Source organism: Heloderma suspectum, chromosome 2 (genome assembly GCF_057233095.1).
Source record: "Heloderma suspectum isolate Gila_16-S chromosome 2, 16-S_ref, whole genome shotgun sequence".
In the NCBI taxonomy this organism is placed as follows: domain Eukaryota; kingdom Metazoa; phylum Chordata; class Lepidosauria; order Squamata; family Helodermatidae; genus Heloderma; species Heloderma suspectum.
The window spans coordinates 102,023,986-102,047,278 of NC_139459.1; the positions used below are offsets into that span (position 1 = coordinate 102,023,986).

The window sequence follows — 23,293 nt, forward strand, 5'->3', positions numbered from 1 at the left end:
CTTCCCCAACCTAGTGTCCTCTATGTGTGTTGGACTACAACTCCCATCATACATGGGCAATGCTAGGTAGACATGATGGGAATTGTAGTCCAATAGATATGGAGGGCACCAGGTCGGAGAAGGCTGTCTTAAGGATTTCTCTCTCTCTTTCTTTCTTTCTCTCTCTCTCTCTCTCTCTTTCTCTTTCTCTCTCGTGGATCTTCAAACTTGGAAGGCAGCCAGACTGCTGTCCATCGACTCCAGAATTTCTCCAATTTTCTGGCCTGAATTTTAGCTATATTTTTGAGAGGGACAGTTTTCAAAGGAGACTGACTCCATGTAAGGCACTCACTTTCTGCTCGCATGCTGCTTCCAGCTTGCTACCTTTCTCTTGTCTTTCCTGGGTGCTTTTTTTTAAAAAAAATCTCATTGCCCAGCCTAGAAGGAGGAGTTGTTCTCGAAGAGACATTTCCTTTTCGTTCTGACTGCTTTCCATAACCCCCTTTCCTGAAATTTCTTTAATTGTAGCCCTCGGCCCCCTGCTGGATCTGCACATGAATAACCTTATCTGCACATGAATAACCTTATAGCTGCAGGGGGTTCCCATCGTAGGTGACTTAGAAGTAACAGTGCCTGTGGAGAAATACAGGTCGCATACTTATTCTTCTTGCTGCAGGATTTTAAATTGGTTTTAAATGTTGAATTCGTTCCCTAAAATACCTAGTTGCGTTGTTCTCTTTCTCCCTTGGGAGCCATCCCATGCCAAATACTAGTCTGTTTTTCATTTTGAGGTATCATATGCTAGAATCTTTTGCTTCTGTTGAACCAGCAGTTGATGAATAGATGTGTCTCTGTGGAAAACCTGTTAAAATTGCCTTCCCCAACCTGGTGCCTTCTAGATATGTTGGACTTGTTGTTGTTGTTCAGTCGTTCAGTCGTGTCCGACTCCTCGTGACCCCATGGACCATAGCACGCCAGGCCTTCCTCTCCTCTCATATCTTCAGCCAGCATGGCCATTGAGGAAGGCTGACCAGGTTGGGGAAGGCTGTGTGAAAGAGTGCAACAAAGATGTTGTGTTTGAAGGTCGCCCACTTGAATAGAAACCTAAGTTAGGAAAGTCATGTGAAGAACACCTTGGGAAAATGCTGGATGGGAAAAGGTGGGCATAGCCTTTCAGTAGACTGTGCAGTGGTTGGTTTTACGAATTCAGGTAGCTCCTGAGGAAGGAGTTAGTTCTCCAAAATGTTGGGCTTGCACAAAAGCAAACAGGCACTTTGTGGTTTGGTGCCATCTTTCTTTCTGCTTTTTCTGTGCCTTCCTTTCAGTGACCGTGCAACCAGCATTCTAAAAGGAACTGTGTATTTTGTTGTTGTTGTTGTTGTTCAGTCGTTCAGTCGTGTCCGACTCTTCGTGACCCCATGGACCATAGCACGCCAGGCCTTCCTGTCCTGCGCTCTCTCCCGGAGCGTGCTCAAGTTCATATTCATTGCATCCGTGATGCTATCTAGCCATCTCATCCTCTGCCGTCCCCTTCTCCTTTTGCCTTCAGTCTTTCCCAGCATCAGGGTCTTTTCCAGGGAGTTTTCTCTTCGCATTAGGTGGCCAAAATATTGGAGCTTCAGCTTCATTATCTGTCCTTCCAATGAGCACTCAGGGTTGATTTCCTTTAGGATGGACTGATTTGACCTCCTTGCAGTCCAGGGGACTCGTAAGAGTCTTCTCCAGCACCACAGTTCGAAAGCATCAATTCTTCGGCGCTCAGCCTTCCTTATAGTCCAGCTCTCACAGCCATACATTACTACTGGGAAAACCATAGCTTTGATTAGACGGACCTTTGTCGGCAAGGTGATGTCTCTGCTTCTTACTATGCTGTCTCGGTTGGCCATAGCTTTCCTCCCAAGGAGCAAGCGTCTTTTAATTTCAGGGCTACAGTCACCGTCTGCGGTGATCTTGGAGCCCAAGAAAGTAAAATCTGTCACTGCTTCCATTTCTTCCCCTTCTATATGCCAGGAAGTGATGGGGCCAGATGCCATGATCTTAGTTTTTTTAATGTTGAGTTTCAAACCAGCTTTTGCACTCTCCTCTTTCACCCTCAACAAGAGGCTCTTGAGATCCTCTTCGCTTTCTGCCATTAGGGTGGTATCGTCTGCATATCGGAGGTTGTTGATAATTCTCCCAGCAATCTTAATTCCGACCTCTGATTCATCCAACCCGGCATTTCTCATGATGTACTCTGCATATAAGTTAAATAAGCAGGGTGACAATATGCAGCCTTGTCGTACTCCTTTCCCAATTTTGAACCAATCGGTTGTTCCATGTCTGGTTCTTACTGTTGCTTCTTGACCCTCGTACAGGTTTCTCAGGAGACAGGTAAGGTGGTCTGGTACTCCCATCACTTTAAGAATTTGCCACAGTTTGTTGTGATCCACACAATCAAAGGCTTTAGCGTAGTCAATGAAGCAGAAATAGACGTTTTTCTGGAATTCTCTTGCTTTCTCCATGATCCAGCGAATGTTGGCGATTTGATCTCTAGTTCCTCTGCCTCTTCTAAACCCAGCTTGTACTTCCGGTAGTTCTCGGTTCGCATACTGCTGAAGCCTAGCTTGTAGGATTTTGAGCATCACCTTGCTGGCATGTGAAATGAGCGCAATTGTGCGGTAGTTTGCACACTCTTTGGCGTTGCCCTTCTTTGGAATTGGAATGTAAACTGACCTTTTCCAGTCTTGTGGCCACTGTTGAGTGTTCCAGATTTGCTGACATATTGAATGCAGCACTTTAACAGCATCATCTTTTAGGATTTTAAATAGCTCGGCTGGAATACTGTCATCTCCGCTAGCTTTGTTGTTACTAATGCTTCCTAAGGCCCACTTGACTTCACTCTCGAGGATGTCCGGCTCAAGTTCAATGACCGCACTATCATGGCTATCAGGGACATTCAGATCTTTCCTGTATAGTTCTTCTGTGTATTCTTGCCACCTCTTCTTAATCTCATCTGCTTCTGTTAGGTCCCTGCCTTCTTTGTCCGTTATCATGCCCGTCTTTGCACAAAACGTTCCCTTGAGATCTCCAATTTTCTTAAAGAGATCTCTAGTCTTTCCCATTCTGTTGTTTTCCTCGATTTCTTTGCATTGTTCATTTAAGAAGGCCTTCTTGTCTCTCCTTGCTATTCTCTGGAACTCTGCATTCAGTTGGGTACATTCACCTAATTGGAAGTGCGTGCGTGCGCACGCGCACAGCAAACCCCCCAGAAATGGCTACTTGTTTTGTCAGAGATTTGTGGATTCTGTTCAGGGGTTATGGATGACCATCCTATGTGAACTAGATCTGTGGATCTCAAAATGTTCGCACAGACGTAGTTCTGTATGAGCTGTTGGTGGGAGACAGGAATAGAAATGGGAAGGTCATTTTTGGAGAGATGGGAAGGTCGAAAGCAGTGGCCATTGGTTATATCTTGCCACTTAATCAGTTCATTTGTGTAGATGTTTGTTCTGAGGGGAAGTCTGAAGAGGAGGAGGAGGAGTTAATGTGGACTGGTGAGAATGGAGGAGGAAGGCAAGAGAGGAGTGGACAAAGTGTCTTAATAATGTTCTCAATTAAGACTATGTGTTTGTTAGTTTAAAATTTTATATCCCATATCCCACTCCTCCTCCCTAAGGAGATCTAAATATAGATCTGCCTCCCTAAGGAGAGCGAAATAATTTATATCCCACTCTTCCTCCCTAAGGAGATTTAAATATTTTAATAAATAAAAAGGAAATTCACTACAAACAGTAAAACGATATAAACAAGTAATAGCGAGCAACAAAACTCACAGCAGCTAAAATATCTAGGAGGGCTCAAAGTCTTGATTAAAAAGTTTGAATTGTCCTCCTAAATGCAAGCAATGAAGGAGTCATATGGATCTCCTGGGGAAAGGGGTTCCAAGGTGCGGAGCCACCACAGAAAAGGCCCTCCTGCACATTGTCAGCTTGCGAACACCTCTCTCTTTTGCTCTCAGCAAAGGTGGCCACTGTGAGATGAGCGGGAGAGAGACTGGGAGGTAGGCGGGAGTGAGCTTGTAGGCCCAACCATGAGGGTGGTGGCTCAAGCAGTGTAACATCCTTTGGAAAGAGGCACTCTGTGGTTGGCTCACGCATGAGCCTGCCTGCCTCCTTACCCCCAGTGGGGAAGGCGAAGGCTGTCTGGGTAAGCAGAACAGAAATGGAAACACAACTGGAGGAGAACGGGTTTGTGAGTATGAGAGGCAAATAGAGAATGGATGGATGAATTGGGTGTGTGGGTGTGTATGGATAGGTGTGTTTCAAAACCAGAAAATGAATGGTGGATGTGGGTGGATGGATGGGCGGGCGGGCAGGCATGTGTGGAGTTTGTGAGAAAGAGTGTGTGAATGGAAAGCTAAAAAGAGAAAGAAGTAGAGGGAGAGAAAGAGGGCAAATGTGGTAGTCTTGCCCACCTTGGCTTTGTCCCTGCCCACTGCCAGTACATGGCCCCCAACCTCTTTTCCCTGAGGGAATGTGGGCCTTGCGTTTAAAAAGATACCCCAGCCCTCCCATAAAAAGGAAAATTGTAAGATGGAGGGAAAGCTGGCCATTGTCTTGTATTGCCAGTTTGATCTTACTATCTGCTTTTGATTTTCAGCTTCTTCTTGATGAACTTTCATCCACTGAACACTGGGTTTCCATGCATGTTTCAGACCATAGTGGATTCCACTACCGCCAGTTTTTATTAAAGTCTTTGATTGGCAGGACTGGGACTGACTGTAGTGTACAGATACATAATCAAGCGGCCAATCAGCAAGCACCCAGTCTTCCAAAAGATGAAGAAAATGAAGAAGCAGGAGCTGCCTGCACGGAAGAACAACGGCCAGATCAGTCTCTTCTACTAAAGGAAGAAATAGAGCTCTGCACTGATTTAATTAATACTTATCCTGGGCATGAAACCCTGTGGTGTCACAGGTAAGGAAGTGTATTAGGAACCTAGGAAGCTGCCTTATACTGAGTCAGATCCTTGGTCCATCTAGCCCACTCCTGTCGACACTGACTGGCAGCGGCTCTCCAGGGTTTCAGGAAGGAGTTTTTCCAAGCCACATTCCCTCCCTTATTCAAGGTAATGAGGTTGAAGGGGATAGTCACCACTCAGGATGAGTTTTCTCCACACCATTGCAAACCGTGATGCTGGTGGTTTGTGGCAATGCAGAAAAAATTTCCAGATCTGCAAGTTCAGCACAAAGATAGCTTGCTCTCTTGAAGCACAAGCTTGGTTTTAAAAGTGGCCTCATGCAGTTGCTGTTGAGCCTTCGTTACTTTATAATCAACCAACATTGCCTTTTCATTTATTAAAATATTTAGAACCCACCTTTTGGCAAAATGACTCCAAGGCAGCTAACATTACAACAATATAAAATCATATCAAAACACCTGATAATTAGTAGCAACATTAATCACAGCAGCAGAAACAGGAAAGAGATATTATCAGGACAACCCAAGGCTCTCCAGAAGAGGACCGCCTTGACCTGACATCTAAAAGCCGTTAACAAAGGATTGAGGTGAAATTCCTCGTTCTGTGTGTCACCACCCACCATACTTCAGATGTACCTTTTATTTCTTGCATTCTGCATGAAGGCTACTTTCCACCTAGAAGGGGTTTTATCTTGCAGCAATGTATGACTTTTGATGTGTGACATCCATCAAATTTCATGACGGTTTTTATAATTTCCTCTCAGAAGGCTGCTTTAGACAGGTGAAATCCAATGTTGCATGAGCAGTAGGCAGGCTTATGCAGTGGATCTTTCCCTTCCTCCCTCCTGCAGCCCCCTGTAACCTCCCCTCCACCCCAGAAAAGCTCTCCAGAGAGTGGGGTGACCTATAGAACATTGGGAAAGGAGTCGTACTGGGTTGCATTGGGATGGGGAGAATCGCCTGAAATCAGGTGGAAGGATCTTCCACCGCTCACATAAGGTTCCCAGTTTCAAGCCATTCCCCCTTCTCACTGCAGCCCAGTAAGACAGGCTTCACAATGTTTTGTAGGTCCCCAGCACCCTCTAGAGAAGCTTTTCAGGTGGCACAGAGGGCTGCAACAGGGAGATGGGGAAGGGAAAATCTGTTGCATGAGTTGTCTTCTGCTCATGAAAGTTGGATTTCACCCCTGATGTTAATCTTCTTTCCAGATAACAGGTTACATTCCAGATAACAGGTTACATTACATTTCACAGAATATTAAAGTTGTCAACAGGACACTTAAGTACATCAGATACAAGGGCTCAGTCTGAGAGTTAGTAGGACTGTTAAATGACAAAGGTGCAAAAGAAGCATTGAATGGGGACTGGATTGCTGCAGAGAAACTGGATGAATTATTTGTAAGCTTCGCTTCGAAAGATATTGGAGGTATAGCCACACCTGAACCATTTTTTGTTCTGTTAGATCACTTGAAGAACTGTGTCAGATACACACCCATCTGAAGTTTGACTGCCAAAAGCCAGCACAAGCAGACATAATGCTCACAATCTCGTAATCATGGTTAAGAAGCTGGAGTGGGCCATGGGAGGATATGTTCCTCTCATATGCAAATTCCCCCACAAGCTTTAACAGCAGTTAAGTGTTGCAGTCTACACTGACATTAACCATGGTTACTGCTAACTTGAGTTCCCTCTTGATTTGAAACGAGGCTTCCTTGTTGCACCACTAATGGCTAACCCTGGTTAGGGTTATGTTGTTTATGTCAGCACTGGCATAATGCATAACCGTGATTAAGAGCACAAGAAGGGCAAGCGTAGCCCCACAGCCAAAACTGAGATCTTAACTGTGATTGAGAATTTGCCAGCAGTACATCTGCAGAGGCTCGTTTTTGAAGGTCTTTCAGAAGAGAGAGCAGCATCTCTGGCATGCTGAGTTGAAGTGATTAAAGGTTGCATACAGTTCAAAAGTAGCACTTGAAGATAGCACCTCAAAGAAAATAAGGAGCCGGTGCTGATGCTGAGGTACTAGCAATGACTAGTTCTCCAACAACTGCCCCTTTCAGAAGGTCAGCCACCCCTTTCTGTACCATCTGAAGTTTTCAAATCATTACCAGGTTTGGCATGTTCAGAAAACCTGGGGGGAAAAAATCACGGCCCTCCTCTTGATATTGGAATGAACTGTCAGACCATGACTCTTATAATATTTGCTATTCCAGTTGGAGACCTTTGAGATTAGTCACTGAGAAGTTAAGAGGTTTATCCTGCCCCTCCCATTAATAGTTGTTATTGTGTCTTTTCATGAATTTCCACAGCAAAATATTAAGGGGTTGCATTGAGCTTTCATTTACAAAATGATCAAAGTGATAGGTTTTTGTATACCATGCCAGATTTGCTAAGTTGGAAGCCAGCGTGGTTTAAAAAAATGCTTCAGATGTGAAGTAACCTGTCTTTTGCGGGAGGAGGGCAGAAATGTTATTTATAATCAATCATCTAATATAAGAAGTGCTGGAAGTTTGATTTTTCTCTGATTTTTTTTTTTTAAGACGGCATGTGTTCTACCTTCAGCACCGCTTAAAGAACAAATTTCCACATCCAAGCATCTGGTCAACAGCTGCAGATAATACTGATGGGACATTGAATAACTCACACCCTGGTGTTGCACTTGGTTCTGTGACCCAAGCCATGGATATTGACGGCTTGATTGAATCCAACAAACAAGGCTACATTCAAGAAAGCAAACGTCTGAAACGTGCTCCTGTGCAGTTCTCTGTCAATTTGGAAGTGGAATACAGGTTCATCGATCAAGTTTTATCAACATGTAGGGAGGCAGAGCAGGCAAGGTTTGCTGGTGCATACAGAAAATGGCTGGTTTCTTTTCTAGGTCAGTGAAGAAGGAGATTTTTTAAAACCTGCAGGGTCCCTTATTTAGTGCAATATTCTTTTTTCAAACACAGGTGCACATAATGGCACCAGCCACTTTTCAACCCTTCATTGTTGCTATCAGTGCTGAAGTCCATTTGATGATGATGGCTTTAGTTTAACTTATATTTTTAAAAACACCCTAGTGTTAATCATCTGAAGTTTTTTTTCTGAATTTCTGCATGTCTGTAGGGTAACTCCACATCACAAACTCCTTAATTCTAGTACAAACTGTTTCCTTAAATTAAGAAGAATACAAGTTTTTAAGTAGCTAATACAATGGTGTGCCAGGAAAACAGGAAGCTGGGTCAACTGGTTCAAAACGAACTTGCTTCTAAATCTCTCTTCCATAACAAATGCACCTAATCAAAGGTATTGGCCACTGAAGACAATGGATTATCATCCAGAACGTCAGTGCAAACAGGGGTTTGGCCAGAGTGGTTTTGAGTACAATTTTTTTCATTTTGTCATTGCATTGCTTGCATTGCACCACTGCTCTACTAGAAAAGTTCAGGCTACGGTCAACCTGGTTCTAGTTCACATTTGAATTACTCTGACAACTTTACTGTGATTTATACTTGCATTGTAGTGCCAGTTCTAATGGAATATAGGTAGTATGTAATTGCAGGAGAATTATAAAAAAGATACAACTATCTGTCTCATTCACATAAGTATGTTTATTATAGTTCTTCATTGCACGTTGTATTTTTATTTTCATTTACTTCAGTGTTAACTGTGTATATTTTCAGTGTATTGTGAACACTACAGAATTTAGCAAAGCCTCATAAGTATGACAGGCCATAGATAAACACTACAGATATTTAGGATGAAAAGGCCTTTTTTGTGTATGTTTAAACACCAACAAAAATTAAGTATTTTCCTATAGATGTTCTGATTTCTGTCATTGAGAGTAACTGTTCTATTCAGCCTCCTCCTTGTGACTTTTCTTTTTATTTATAAATCCATCAAATATAAACTGGGTGGAGAGGCAATTAATTTTCTTGTTGAAAAGCTTTTATTCCTTATTGCTAACAGCACAGTGAAATATGATGGAGTTTGTTCTGGTATTTCATTAACACTGACCCACATTTGAGATTCCTAAACCATTGTAGTAATATCATGCTAAACATATGAGTACAGCCCACTGAACACAACTCCAATATGAGGCTCCATGTGTACTCCAAGCAGAGCCTTGTGTATGAGCAGGGCTGCATACTGACTAATCAAAATAGTAGCTTTGTGTGTGCTCAGTGGAAATCTGTGTACACTGAAGTCAATTGGGAAGCCATGGCTTAGCTTGAAGTTCCACGTACATAAGGAGCTCCATAATTCAAGCCAATAATATAGGACAACATTACTAATTATGGAGTCAATGGCTTAAATGTAATATCACAAGCAGACTTCCCTGTACTCTCCTCTGCAGCCACCCCACACTTCCAAATCTACTCTGAAGGGTCCCCCAACCCTTCAGAGCAGATTTGGGGGGAAGGGGTGCAGGGGGGAAGGGGAAGCCATTCCACCAGTGTTTTCTGTTCTGCTGGTGGATGGGCAGGCTTGAATACAACCCCATGGGAGTGAATGTGTTTTGGGCATACACATGAAAGGCCTTAAAACAAATCCTGACTGTTTGAAAATAATATGCCATTTTAAAAATGGGCTCACTGAAAAAATAGTTTACTTGGGTTTCTTGCACCACCCACCAGCTGGACAGATCCAGCTACTGGTGAAACATTTCCAGTCACAATTCTTGTGCCTGTTTTCCTTGCACAAAGATGAGAGATGTGTTCTGCTTTTTTTCCCCCTAGGTAAGGAAGTTGTAGAACTAGGAGAAACATGGCCAGCATCCTAAGACTTGATTCCATTGTCTGAATGGTACAGTGCAATAGTTAGTTTAAATCCCATGCAAGTATTGGCACAATTTAATTGGCCAAAAGAAGAATGCTGATGCTTAAGGGTATCTCTGGCTCTCACAAAGTTGGAGGTTGAGTGGAAGAGAAGGAGTTGCAAAATGGCCACCTAGGAATAGGGTAGTATTGGTTTAATCTGCCCCAGTCTGGCCTTCTCTCCATAGATATAGATTCCTTGTAGCGGCTCCATTCCCAGAAAGTGTGAAGGTCCACACAGTTTGGCTTTTAATGCACACTGTAATGTTACTCGAAATACAGGCATGATATAGGCAGTGTTGACTCTGCATATAATTACATTTTATCTTTACGAAGATGAAGTCACTTAAAACAGAACCCACTAAGCACTCTGATCATCCATTCATTGCAATGGGATCCTCTGGTGCTTCCATGCAAGCCCCATTGAGATCAATCAAGGATGTGCAATGGCAGATTTACTCCATAGAGGATTTACTCCATTTGTCTTTCGGTTTTGCCATTCCTCAGGTGTATCATATAAATGTACAAGGGATAGAAGAGGATATGTGAAATGGGGGTGCAATAAAGATGGTCGTTCATGATGGGCAGAGAATTCCCCCTCTGCTCGAGCTGGATTGATTTTATGAAAGCTTTCAAAAATTATAGTGAAACGTGGCTTGAAATCTTTTTTGCTTTCTCTTTGATTCTTAAACTGAAGCCCCAGCTAGATTCCCTGGAGCTACATATAAATAGAGATAACTCTGCTTATTAAATCTGGCAGCCCTTCCATTATCATAGACATGAGGTCAGACTCTGCCCTCAAATATGCATTTGTGCCTCCCAGTGATGGCAGTAAGAACTGTGTATGCAGAAATGGGGACCACATTCTAAGTCTGCAATCAAATAGAGAAGTACTTCTGGATTTTAAACTTGCCTCAGTAGTTTCCAAAATATAGGGGAGTATCTTAAGAGGTTTAAAGGGATATAAATGGAACAAGAGTGGCTGGTGGCTGGGAAAGAGTGCCTTTTTAAGATTCATAGAAATGACTGATTAACAATTCCAATGAAAAAGCAAATAAACCCTCTCTCCTGCCTTTTCTGCAGCTGAGATCTTGCGGTGTTGGGTACCTAAAAGCAAAGATGCCATTGTAAGCAAAATGAAAATTAAGATAAATTAGCATGGGTCATAGCAAAAGAAATATAATTTCTCCTCTAAAATCTAAAGAGTTGTTTAGACATACAGAAGTAAATAGAAGCAATTTTTAAAAATTAATTTTGTTTTTATAGTGTATACTTCGAATTGCTTGTGTAAAAAGCTGTCTGAGATCTTTCCTTAGTAATGTATTTTCTAGTATTAAGATTTTTGGCATTGCATTGGGAACTCACAAGTTGTGAACACTTTCTTTTAATTTGACTGGTTTCTTTGATTTCCCAGATTGGGAAATAGCTACGTGAGCAGCCGTCACATTTATTTAACTGTGCCTCTGGGCACTGGTGATTACCAGACATTAAAAGTCACCTAGCACAGCTCTGCAGTGCTAAGTAATCCTATATTGAACATTTAGCATGTCAGAGGTCAAGATATTCCAACTTAATAATTGAACCAGGGCATTACACCTGACCACCCTTTCAGCACCAAGCTCTTGTTCATTCTTACAGTTCTTTGAGTTAATACAGATATAACATAAAAAATCCTTGAGCATTAAATTGCATGTGTGTTTTTAGGAATTCAGAGAGTGTTAGGTCTACTTTTTCTGCACTGTATATTACATACGAACAAATGCAGTGATCTTGTTTTTCTTTGCACACTTGATAAGATCTCGCAGTGGCACCTTTTTGGTGTATATGGATTGCAGATATTTGTGGATATCACATGAGACTTCAAAAAAGAATCATGTTTAAGAGTATTAAACAATGAGGTCAACATAAGCAAACAACTTAACAACTTAAATGGTAACTGCCATAATGTGCACATTGACTAGTGTTGATTCAGCAATTGACGCTTCATCTCGTTAAAATAAAACATGCTGAAAAACTATTTTATCTCACTGATAAAATAGGCTGTGAGTACAAGATGGTTATGGTGACACTGTTTCTTATATAATGTTTGAATCTGTACTAGCCCTTTACATAAGTTGTTACACAATATTCAGCCCTGCTGTGGCAATGTTTGCATTATGGTAAATACCATGTTGAACCCTATTCTTTTTTTCTTTTTCTTTTATTCGGTATTTTTAAATAATGGCACCTGTGTGAGAATGTCTTGCTAGAGGATAAATCTATTTGTCTTCATGGGGAGAAACATGGGTTGTGTGGCTTGGTCACCTCTCTGATGAGTTTTCCCTGGCAAATCTTATGGTAGAAGTGTTTTTCTCCCTTTGCTTTAAGTTAAAATTGGGGAGGGAGACAGCAAAAGGACCAGAGCAGATACGTTTGCCATTCTGAACAACACAGTGCTGATATGAACACTAAAATTCAACACAGGAATAGATTGAGCTGTGGTGATGTTGACTTTAATGTGGTGCATGTAAATATAACCAACACCAGTGGAAGTCATTTCATTTGTGTTGTGGGTTTGTCACAGTTAATCGGTTTCCTTCTTGTTACAACAATTGGCAGAGTGTTTATACTTTATTTTTTAAGTACAGTTTTGTTTTGTTAAGCAAGAGTTAAATAATGGACACTTCAATAATCCACACATAATTTATTATTAGTTGCATTGTTACCATTATGTAGCAGACTTATGTATAAGAAGAAGCCATGGTGATATTGTGATGCTGTTAGTTTCACCCTTATACCTTAAATCTGATTCAAAATTTGCATCTCTCTCTCTCTCTCTCTCTCTCTCTCTCTCTCTCTCTCTCATGGTGTGTTACATAATTATAATAAGTGCATAATATGATTGACTTTTCCTTGGTCTACTCTTTTTTTAAATAATGCAATTTGTAACCATTCTAAGTAAATAATGTCTGCCAGTATCAGGAAGTGGCTGTACAGTCAAATCCAATAAGCAATTTTTGAAGGTGCTCTGTGGCTTCTGTTGAGAGTACTAATATTTTTGGATAACCAAAAAAAAAAAAAAATCATGCTTTTAGTCCTATTTGAAACTATAATGCTTTTTGCAAAATACACAAGTGAACCTGAGTTTTTAGTATCTTCTTCTGTAATGCTGAAAATTAGACTGTCAGTTTATATTTGCTCTCAACATCTCAAGATCAACCAAGTGAAAGATGGATGTGACTTTTAAAAGCACCTTAGACACGTTCCTCTCCACTGACAGCACTTCTGTGGAAGTTAAGACACTTTTGGTATTAAATATAAGGTGGAAGGAACCCATACTCTGAAACATGTCTTAAATGCAGCTTTTGGTGGATGACCAAGCCTGTGTGTAGTGATGGTCTCTCTTTCTCTCTCACTATATGGTGTCCGCAATAGTTTTCTTTCTGAAGAGTGTAGTATAACAATGGGGGAAGTGGTATTTTACAGATAACACTGACTACCTCCCAAAAACCAAGATAAGGCCATGTCCTTCAGATGAGACTGCTTTTTATCAAGAACCTCAAGCTTAGGGTTTGAAAAGAAGAACTGTATCAATTAAGTCAATCCGATTTCTTAAGGAAACAAATGTTTCCAGCAGTTTTAGAAGTCAGAAAGTTCTCCAATGCCTGGACTCCATTCTGCCATTTCCACAAACCGAGCACTGTATTATTGTCAAATGAAGGAAATGGGCATGTGTGGTCAGTTGATGCTTTTAGTGTACATCAAGGTCAGTGATAGAAACTCTGACTCTTCCCTGTGACTTCTAGTTTGTACTGCTACTTTACTCAGGGCATAGATTATCTAGTGCATTAGATTCCTTTTTTTACCATTATATTATCTATGATGTGTAAATACTGAAATGCTAAATGCATAACAATGGTCTCTTAACAATTTAGCCATCTAACTAAATGCTGTGACTGGTTAACAGCTTTTTAAAAATCTTTGGTTTTGTTCTACGTACATACAGTTTATTTTGGACCTTAAATTAAAGTAGTTGTGGGCCTCATCTTGAATGTTAAGTACTTACCTCTTTGCACCTGAGTGTTCCTGAATGGAGGACTTGAGATCACATCCTATTTAATGGCACAAATTATTAACTCCTGCTCTTGATAAGACATGATAACACCTAAACTACTGCAGATCTCCAGTTACCAAGATCACACATGGAATCAGCCTTATGGAGTGAGGAATGATAAGAGAAAAACATAATCCAGGTAATCTTTTGTGATTAAGACACTCAGTGATATCTGGAACTTACTTATTAACATGGAGCATGATCTAGCCAGAATTAATGAGCATGCAGTATAATCCTATGCATGTTTACTCAAATGTAAGTCATACTGAATTCAACAAACTTATTTGCAAGTAAGGGTGCATAGGATTGCAGCCTAAAAGTGTCTTAAGTTTGAATGGTGCCTATAATCAAGAGACCCAATGGTGTAATACTATTATTATGAAATAAGAGGTGTTTAAAATTTGCCAGATTAAAGTTTTGAAATGAGTGGAACATGCACACTAGCAGCGCCTAGTGGATTGCAGACATGCATATGTAACTATGGCCAAGTGCCCTATATATATTTGATAAATACTTGGATGGATATGTGTTCTGAAAAAACATGGTTATTTCCATTGTGTGAAACTATAAAAATGAATGCAAATTTGATATATGGTACTAAACCCCAGAGGAGTAAATGTTTCCTACTCATTTCTTTGAAGGTCCAAACTGATTTCCTACATGATATTCCAACTTTTTCCTACATTATATTTTCATTTTGTGCATGTGTGTGTGTGAAAGCCGATTGTTTGTTGTCTTAGTGTCATTACAACATAAATATCAAAGCAAATTGCTAACTTTACAGAGTAATCTAATGGATGCAATCCGCAAGTCCACTTCTGCTGCACAACCTTCACGAATTTTATTACAAGAGGTTTTCATTTGCTGAGTGGTACTGGAAGCTAGAATAAAACAAGTCTATGGCCCAGTTCAGATGTAAAAGAAACCCATAGTTTCCTGCAATGTGAATGAGCTGTTGCAAGCCACAGGTTTGTACACTGTCCCCTTTCCTCTTCTCTTTCATGCCCATGAGGGATTGGAAGCTTTTGCTTTTCTACAAACCACAATTCCCCATGTCATCTGATCTTGAGAATTCTGATCTTGGATAGTTCCCCCAGTCACCCAAGGCTTGCCGTCTCTTTCATGTAACAGGAAAAACCATAGTTTCCTGTTACTTCTTACTCAGGCCATTGTCAACTTCTGTACTGATGTGGAAACATGTTTTGTCACTTCCATCTAAGTAGTACTCTATAACAGGGTGTCTAAATATACCATTGTGATTCATTAGTTATGCAATGAAAGAAAATACAGCATCAAAAATAAGAGAAAATTCAAATAGTAAAATTGTTATTGCGCCATGGTTTAGAGGAAGGATTTTATCCTCATATTTGCATTCCCTTGCAATAAGCAGTGATAAATGGGAAATAAATTACTTGCAGCACATTAACAGGAAAAACTTCAATTAGATCCAAGGAAAAATAAAGTTAATACTTTGAACTTGCTTACCATTAAGCCAGTAATGAATAAACAATTCATAGTCTTTCTACTATAGTGAATTTTCAAGATATATCAGTACAGGTTATTAATTTTAACCATGGCTCAGATATTCTCATTGATGTCAACTATATGCAATTTGTGACTGGCAACTATACCATTCTAACAGGTTATTTGGTAAAAATATATCAGAAACTTTGAATTCTCTGTTGAACTCATTGTCCAAAGCAGGTAATGGAGGATTTTGTGTGGGCATCTACAGTAATTTTATGTTATCTTTTAAAATACTGTATATTGCCCTAAAGCTGTTGGATAGGCCAAAGAACAAATTAAGTGACTACAGATTAGTTACTTGCCCTTTCCCTGATACAGATTGTAAACTTGGTCTTTTCAACTGGAGTGCCATCAAGAAGAATGCCATCAGTGGAAGGCAATGAAGGGTTCTATGGATGAAGTGCAGTGTGGTGGCTAGAGCTGTACTTGGATTTCCCATATCCAAAGTCCAAACCCAACTATCTATCATGATGTTCTCTGGATGGCCTTGTTCTCTCATCCTAAAATATCTCACAGGGTGGTTGAGAAGCTTAACCACTATTCTAATAAAATATTCCAGGATGCGTGTAAGCTCCCATCCAGAACAAGCAAGACAAATCCCTAATGGTAACTAATTTTTAGAGTTGGGACCAATTAACATGACTGTTCTGTGCATGATTGACCACTTTTTGCTGCCTGTCATTGCGCTAGGCTTACGATGTTTGGACAATTGGAATAGTTGGCCTAAAGTAGAATCTTCCATTTTTGCAGGCTACTTAGTCATCAAACTACATTAGAAAACTTGTAATAGAATGACAATTGCAGTTTCTGTTCTTGACTGTGTTGTGCGTGGGGCAGTTGAAGCAATGAAAAAAAATACTTGCTCATATGCACTGGCTCTTATTTCTCTCCAGCACTTTGCTTGTAGTAGTTGTTCATGAGCTACATCTTTTTTTTTCCTTTTTTACTACACTGTTCTACTTTCAAAATAGACCTGGGATTTTTTTTACACTCATAGGCTGTCAAACCCTCCTACAGAAGCCTGTTTTTAAATATAGAAGTATATATACACTTGCCCTTTGAATGTTTAGCTGTTTCCTTGAGGATGGGCAACTAAAACTGGGATGGGATTACAAATTTAAATGAAAATACAAACACCATTTTAATTCAGTTCCTTGATCCTTGCCCCTTCTTGGGAGCTTTGGCCATTATATACTGGGGGGGTGCGGGTAGGGGGATATGAGTGAGTACATGAAACTGCTTCACAGAAGGATCAGGTTCTATGCAAAAAATACAGTAGGATTGTTGTTGGCATCAGTATTAAATCTAGTGTAGTGATACCATGAAAACATGGTGCAGTCCAAGTGTAAAACTGGTTTTATGCTACAGCATTCCCTAACCATTAGCCATTGACCATGCTGGTGAGGAATTATGGGAAGTGTGGTCCATCGCATCTGGAGGGCACCAGGTTAGGGAAGGTTGTGCTACAGTATTGCTTAGCACAAACCATTCATATGGACACAACCTAAATACATGGATGGTATGCAATTATGGTGATCTTTTTCACAGGTGTTGCATTGTTTTGATTTTTCCATTTTCAAAATCCAAGGTACATATTTTGGTGCAATAAAAAGAACTGCATACTGTTCAATCAATCAATTCAATCAGCTCTCCCACTGGTTTATATTGCTGCTATGATTTAGGATTAATGTAGCTACATAAAGTACTTCTGTAAGTGTACCGTAACTACCTAGGAATGCATAGCCCCCTTCCACTCATTTTCTTTATCCTAGTTCTTTTATAAGTTTGGCATCTTTATAGGAATTAAACTGATGTGGAATCTCACAATTTTATGAAATTCTGCTTATGTCTGGACGGCAGTGGAAACTTCATCCTGCTTAGAATATTGACATAGCTGCTTGTCATGGTTAAGGTAAGATGACAGCTGCCAGTCTCCCCATTCTGCCCAGAAACCTATGCCTTGATTTTTCTCAAATATTTTATACTCACATTTAAGTTCTTTTCTTTCTTTAACCTTATCCTAGTAATATAAAAATATTACAAACTGGTTCTGGAATTCTATCCATCCCTATGCAGATGTCTTCCAAATTTAGCAGCTAAAATTGTAGTGGTAACAGTGACAATGAACAGCAAAATGAATTTTCCACTTATTTATCAGTACATTGGGTGGGGGTATTGGGATTTTTGTGTGTGTTTGTATATAATGTTCTAGTGACAGAATATACTAAGCACAGTGATAAGTTATTGTATTTCTGTATAAAATTGAAAATAGTGTCCTTTTTCTTTTTGGTTAAATGTTGGCAGTTTTTAAATAAAAATTCTCCTAAAATTGGAGTCTTCCATGTGAATATATCCTGAAGTTCATTTTCTTCTTTGTAAGATTGTTGGACAGCACTAGTCCCTGAAGCTCCCGACTGTGTTAGTATCTGTACATCCGGGGTGGAGAAGTCAGACCTGGGGGCCACATCTGGTCCTCCTGAGGCCCCCATATAGCCACACCCCCTTCCCCCTAACCACCTATCGGTGGTTTCCCGGCTTTTGTGCATTTTCCCCCCATTCTAGATTTAAATGTCTTTCTTAAAGCTTAGCCATGGGCAGTAAGAGCTTTCAGCTACACTATCCTGTATTTTTCTTATTTTGGCCACGCTGTTTTTGCCTTCAGACCAGCCCACCACCTGAAAGCTTCCCTGAAACTGAATTCAGCCCTTGGGCTGAAAGAGGTTCTGCACTGCTGCTGTAGATTTTAATATAGGTGCTAACATTAAAAATAAGCTAATCTGAGCAACCAATTCATAGGTTGCATATTAAGTCTGGACTGCATTCAACACAGCAGGAAACAAGCAGTGCTGGGTGATAATACCTTGGCTGTTTGCATACATGATATAGTATAGGACAGCATTGTATTCCTCACTCCAATCCCCTGAATGACAGCTGTCAGTTAAGCAAATGGTGAAGCTGCAGTAGCAAGAGGCTTCAGTGCTGACATATCCATATACTTCTGACTGACAGCTGTCATACAGGAACAGAATTTACGGACTTTTTTCAGGATTCTACTGGAAATAATTATTGCTGTTGGGTCCAGTCCATTTCCAGTTCATATGTCGCTCAGCCCTTAGAAAACTGCCATATGATATTGCAGCGAAGCCTAGATGTTGGTTAAAAAAGGATGGAATTGATACAGGATTTTTAGGGGACGTTTTCAGAGAGAGAGAGATGGCAGCAATAGCTTAACTTCTTGCTTTATCCTTACATTTCCTGTAAAATTTCACATAATAAAACTAAACTCAATAATATATGAGACAATCCTTGATTGGTACCTTAATAAGAGCAGAACTAGTCCTACCTAGTTTTTTCCTCCTAGACAGCCCCCACCACTACTTGGCATATCTTACAAAAGCAGTGCATATTAAGAGTATTACATTATTTGTGTAATTTAACTATACCTTTACTTAGTTGTATTCTCAATACAAAACAATCTCACACTCAAGTCTCCCTTGCATATGTCCACACAAACACACTTCCTTCCCTGAAGCAAAAGAATTTTGTTGAATGGGTATGCATACTCATCCCACATTAATGGTTTATAAAAATAGTCACTAGGACAAATGAAGCCCTGACAAAAGGGGGTGGGGCAGGGGTAGATCAAAGGCAGCTTTGGGAGGCTGTGATTTTGAGGAGAGGTGGTGCTTATACATATATACCTGCTTTCCTCCTGAGGGATTCCATGTGGTTGCTTGTTTTTAAAACCATATGCTATTCAGTATTTCTACTTTCACCTAACAATTCAAAATGCAACAATATATCAAAAACAACAAACATCAGAAGATAGCCAACACAATAAAAGCAAAGCAGTGACTGAATAAAATAACGTAAATATTTTAAACTGGATGTGTTATGTTTGAATCAATAGAGCATGACATTTTCATCTTATTTAATTAGACTTCTAATATGCCCTATTTCAGAAGGCTTAAGATACATAATTGAACACGCTATTAAAAGTATAATTTTATAGAACTTCTACTAAGAAACCTCTACTCAGCCCCTAACTATTCACCCAAATAGTCTTTCTTTGTGGAACATTTACAGAATATTTTACTCTATATTCTTTAGCTTTCCTTGGAGCAACTGGAAACTCTGACATGTCTCAAGAACAACAGATTTCTTGGTTCCAGCTCACTTCCTTCGAGTTCCTGTACAAGCAGCCTTTTCAGTTGCAGTCCTTGACTTGAATTAATACAAAAATTAAAACATGCCAAACTCATTCATTTGTAGTGCCACTGACCTATAGAGTCCAACTAGCTGGCATAGTCAATAGTGAGGGGTAATGGGAGTTGTAGCCTAACAAGATCTGGAGGACTACACATTCCTAATCCCTGTTATATGCATACACACCCACCCACAAACATTATGTCTAACACACACACACACACACACACAGAGAGAAGAGAGAGAGAGAGAGAGAGATTTTCTATTAATACTCAAAGGAGTGAACACTCTGGTTAAAAACATCATAAAACATAGACATCCCAAACAAACAAATCCCTAATAAAATCTCTCAATTACATTTACAAAACGTGACTAGAATCCTATGCAGGTTACCTGGGAGAAAGTTCCATCAAACTCGGTAGTGCTCACTTCTGACTACATAGGTTCAAATTGTAAAACGTATTGAGATTTAACAAACAAAATCTTCAGCCAGCTGAAATGCAGGCTATGGCTTTTAATTAGAAATGCAAACAACCCTGCAAAGAAGTGTTGAAACTGCTAATGTGAAGTAGGAATCGCATCAAAGAAAAGGAGAGACATACCCAGCCTCTGCCTAATTATTTTCCTCATTCTTGACCTCTGTGCTAACGTTGGAAAAAATAGTACAACTTGAAAGCCTCCTTATCACCTTATTCACTTCCCAGAGCAAGGAAAGTCCCTCAGTTACCTTGGCAGTCCAGAAGATGCTATTGCTCTTGTTCAGAAAAAAAATATTTTAAAAAATCCTGGAGCTGTGCTCCCTGACCCACCCCCTACACACACAAAACCATTGCTTGGCATTGGTTTGATCCAGCAAGGCAATTCCTATTATAAAAGAAGCTAATGTTCCTTAGTTCACAACACTTAGAATGCAAAGTGATCCACTGTGCTGAATGAGTTACCACTACCACCCCAACTATTTTTCTGGGCCAACAAGGCAAAAACACATTTGATTAAACAGGAAGAGAACTTATGTAGAAAGTATATGGATGTGATATAGATAATTGGCTGAAGCAATAGGGAGAGCATGATACTAAAGGTATAACCAAGATTAACTGTTTAAGAAACCCACTAGTCACAATTAGCCCATCCTAACATTAATTAGGCATGCTTCTGCCAATGTTATTTATTATTTAGATCCTGCATGGGTTTCTCTGCTGATTTCCAGTCTAGGCCCTAGCCAGTACCAGACCTGCTTAGCTCAGTGAAATTGCTACAGTTAGAAAGCAGTGCAATCCTATCCGTGTCTACTCAGAAGTAAAACCCATTGCATTCAATGGGTTTATTTCCATGTAAATATGTATAGGATTACTGCACAAATTGCTTAAGACAATCTGCGGGAAACTTAAGTCTTAAATTTAAGAACACAATGGAACTTGTCAGTAACTATGTATAGGATTGCACTGACACGTTCCAATATGTTCAATGGAGCTTACTTAGGAACATAGGAAGCTGACTTCTACTGTGTCAGACCACTGGTCCAATTAGCTCGGTACTGTTGTCACTGTCTGGCAGTGGCTCTCCAGGGTTTCAGGCAGGGGTATTTCCTGCCCTCCCTGGAGGTGCTGGGGATTGAACCTGCAATCTTCTGCGTGTAAAGTAGGTGCTTTGCCACTGAGCTATGGCCTGTCCTAGGTAACCTACTTCTAGGTAACTATGCATAAGATTACAGCCTTAAGTCTTTACCTTTGTCTGGATTATACCAGGTATTTAAAAAAAAAAAAGCATCTACAAATTATTCTGAGTCCCTTTCCTTTTTTTCTGAGGCTTTAATATTTGTAAACATACAGTACACACAAAAATCTGCCACCTTTTAAAAAGGGAATAAGTAATCAACCTCTTACATAAATGTGTGATCCTGTTGATTTCAGTGGGAACCTGTTGCTCCCTGTGGGTGTAACTGATCAAATAACTGGCCAGAAGCTTTTACTCTTCAATGTAGTCTGAGTGTTCTTGCAACTTTAAAAAAAGAGAGAGGCCATTTTTGTTCATGCATGTTGATAGCCTATTTGACCTCTCATCCCAATATAGTCGGTATGATCCTGAAGCCGGTGATACTTGCCAGTTCTTGGTAACTGATCGTGCCACTGATAATATAATTTCGTCAGTTTAACAAACCTTTATCACACCTAAACTTCTATACTGTTGTCACTGAAGAACTTAAAGTGAGGAAGAACCTACAGTATGTGCTCCTCTTTTTAAAGAAGAACCTCCATCTTCCCAAGCTGCCTGGCATTTTAACATTATCAGAGCACAAGCCCCCGTGCTTTTCCCCTGCCTACCATGGAGAGAAGGGCTACTTTTTCTTTAGAAAGTAGAGTAAGGGTGCAATCCTATGCATGTTTAGACAAAAAAAAGAGTCCTACAAGCCCCATCATGCCCCAGCCAGGATGGCTGGCTAGGGCATGCTGGGAGTTATAGGACATTTTTCTGTCTAAGCATGCATAAGATTGCACCCTAAGTGGATGAGTCGTTTGAGGTATCCACATTATTACACTGAATATAATGTTCTTCTGACTCAAGAACGTTTTCCAATACATACCTGGGGTGTGAACAGTACAGAACAGAAGGCCCACCTTCCTGAATAAAACCTCACAGTTATCTCAGAAATTCAGTAACAATACACATATGTGCAGAGCCATATGAATATCTGGTATCTGACTGGGGTGATTAAAAGGGGGAGCGCAATTTAATTTGACCATGACGCAGTATTCTAGATTTTCTATTTAAAAAAATGAAATCTGATTTCAAGAATAGATGTTGCCTGGTATTGAAAACATTTTTTCAGTACTCCTCTCTTAACATCTGAAATTAAAGATCAAAAATTGATTTTAGAATCTAGAGATGAACATCTTCCCATTCCTTGCTTAGACACCGTTTTTGTCATTTGAAGTGACTCTTGGGAAAAGTTCTGTAATACTAAGTTCTCCTTAAGACAACCATCAAAGGCTCTTACTGAACATAGTGCACAATGAAGCAGCTGATACTGTAATGCACAGTATTCGGTTATTCTATCAGGAGATTGTTTTTAAAAAATTGGTTTTCGCTGGCTAGATCTGAGTGCATTACATGTTTTATTGGCTCTGGAATAATGGTGTTCCACTCGGCACTTTTTCAACCATCTTCCAACCATCTTCCCACAAAGTAAATATTTCACAAACCGCTCGAAACTAGAGATTAAAGCTTTATGACATTTGAAAACAGGCTTTCAAATGATATAAGCATGTATTTCTCTCTCTGGCAGTTCTTGAGCTTTCTGACCTTAAAACAACTGTTCATCCACCAGCTCCACCACTTCTTTTGTAGTAGTATTCTAGCTCTGTTCCAGGACATGAATGAATTAATGCATATATATATGTACATAAAACAAAAAGTAGACCTCAGGCCAGAGCAGTTTGTTTCCCAGAGGTCTGCTCTGCCTGGCTGCTCTGATGAAGCAACTGAATGTTGTATGTGAAGGGTCTCTTAGATGTTATGCTATTAAGCTTTCCGATAAACAATGGTCACTTTCCATCGCTGCTCTCAAGGGGAGGAAGCTCTCCAGTGTTGCAAGGCCAGTGAGACCCAGTGCTGCTGCTGCTTTGCTGGGGTTCAACCTCCACCTGTGGGACTTCTGCCTCCTTGCAGACCCAGGTCCAGCCAAGTGCTACCCCACTCAGCTGCAACACCTGTGGGAGCTGGGGCATAAAACCC

At 40.2% G+C, this 23,293-nt stretch overlaps 1 protein-coding gene across 2 annotated transcripts in view; it reads left to right on the top strand.

The window, feature by feature from the left end:
* Positions 1 to 21,341, top strand: part of PTAR1 (protein prenyltransferase alpha subunit repeat containing 1) — a 59,778-nt gene extending 38,437 nt beyond the window's left edge. For both annotated transcript variants that reach the window (XM_084834377.1, XM_084834376.1), the window contains exons 6-7: positions 4,618 to 4,934; positions 7,477 to 21,341. In XM_084834377.1, the coding sequence (XP_084690503.1) occupies positions 4,618 to 4,934; positions 7,477 to 7,822 (663 nt within the window). In that variant the 3' untranslated portion in view covers positions 7,823 to 21,341. The remainder of the gene's footprint in view (positions 1 to 4,617; positions 4,935 to 7,476) is intronic.
* Positions 21,342 to 23,293: the final 1,952 nt, after the last annotated feature.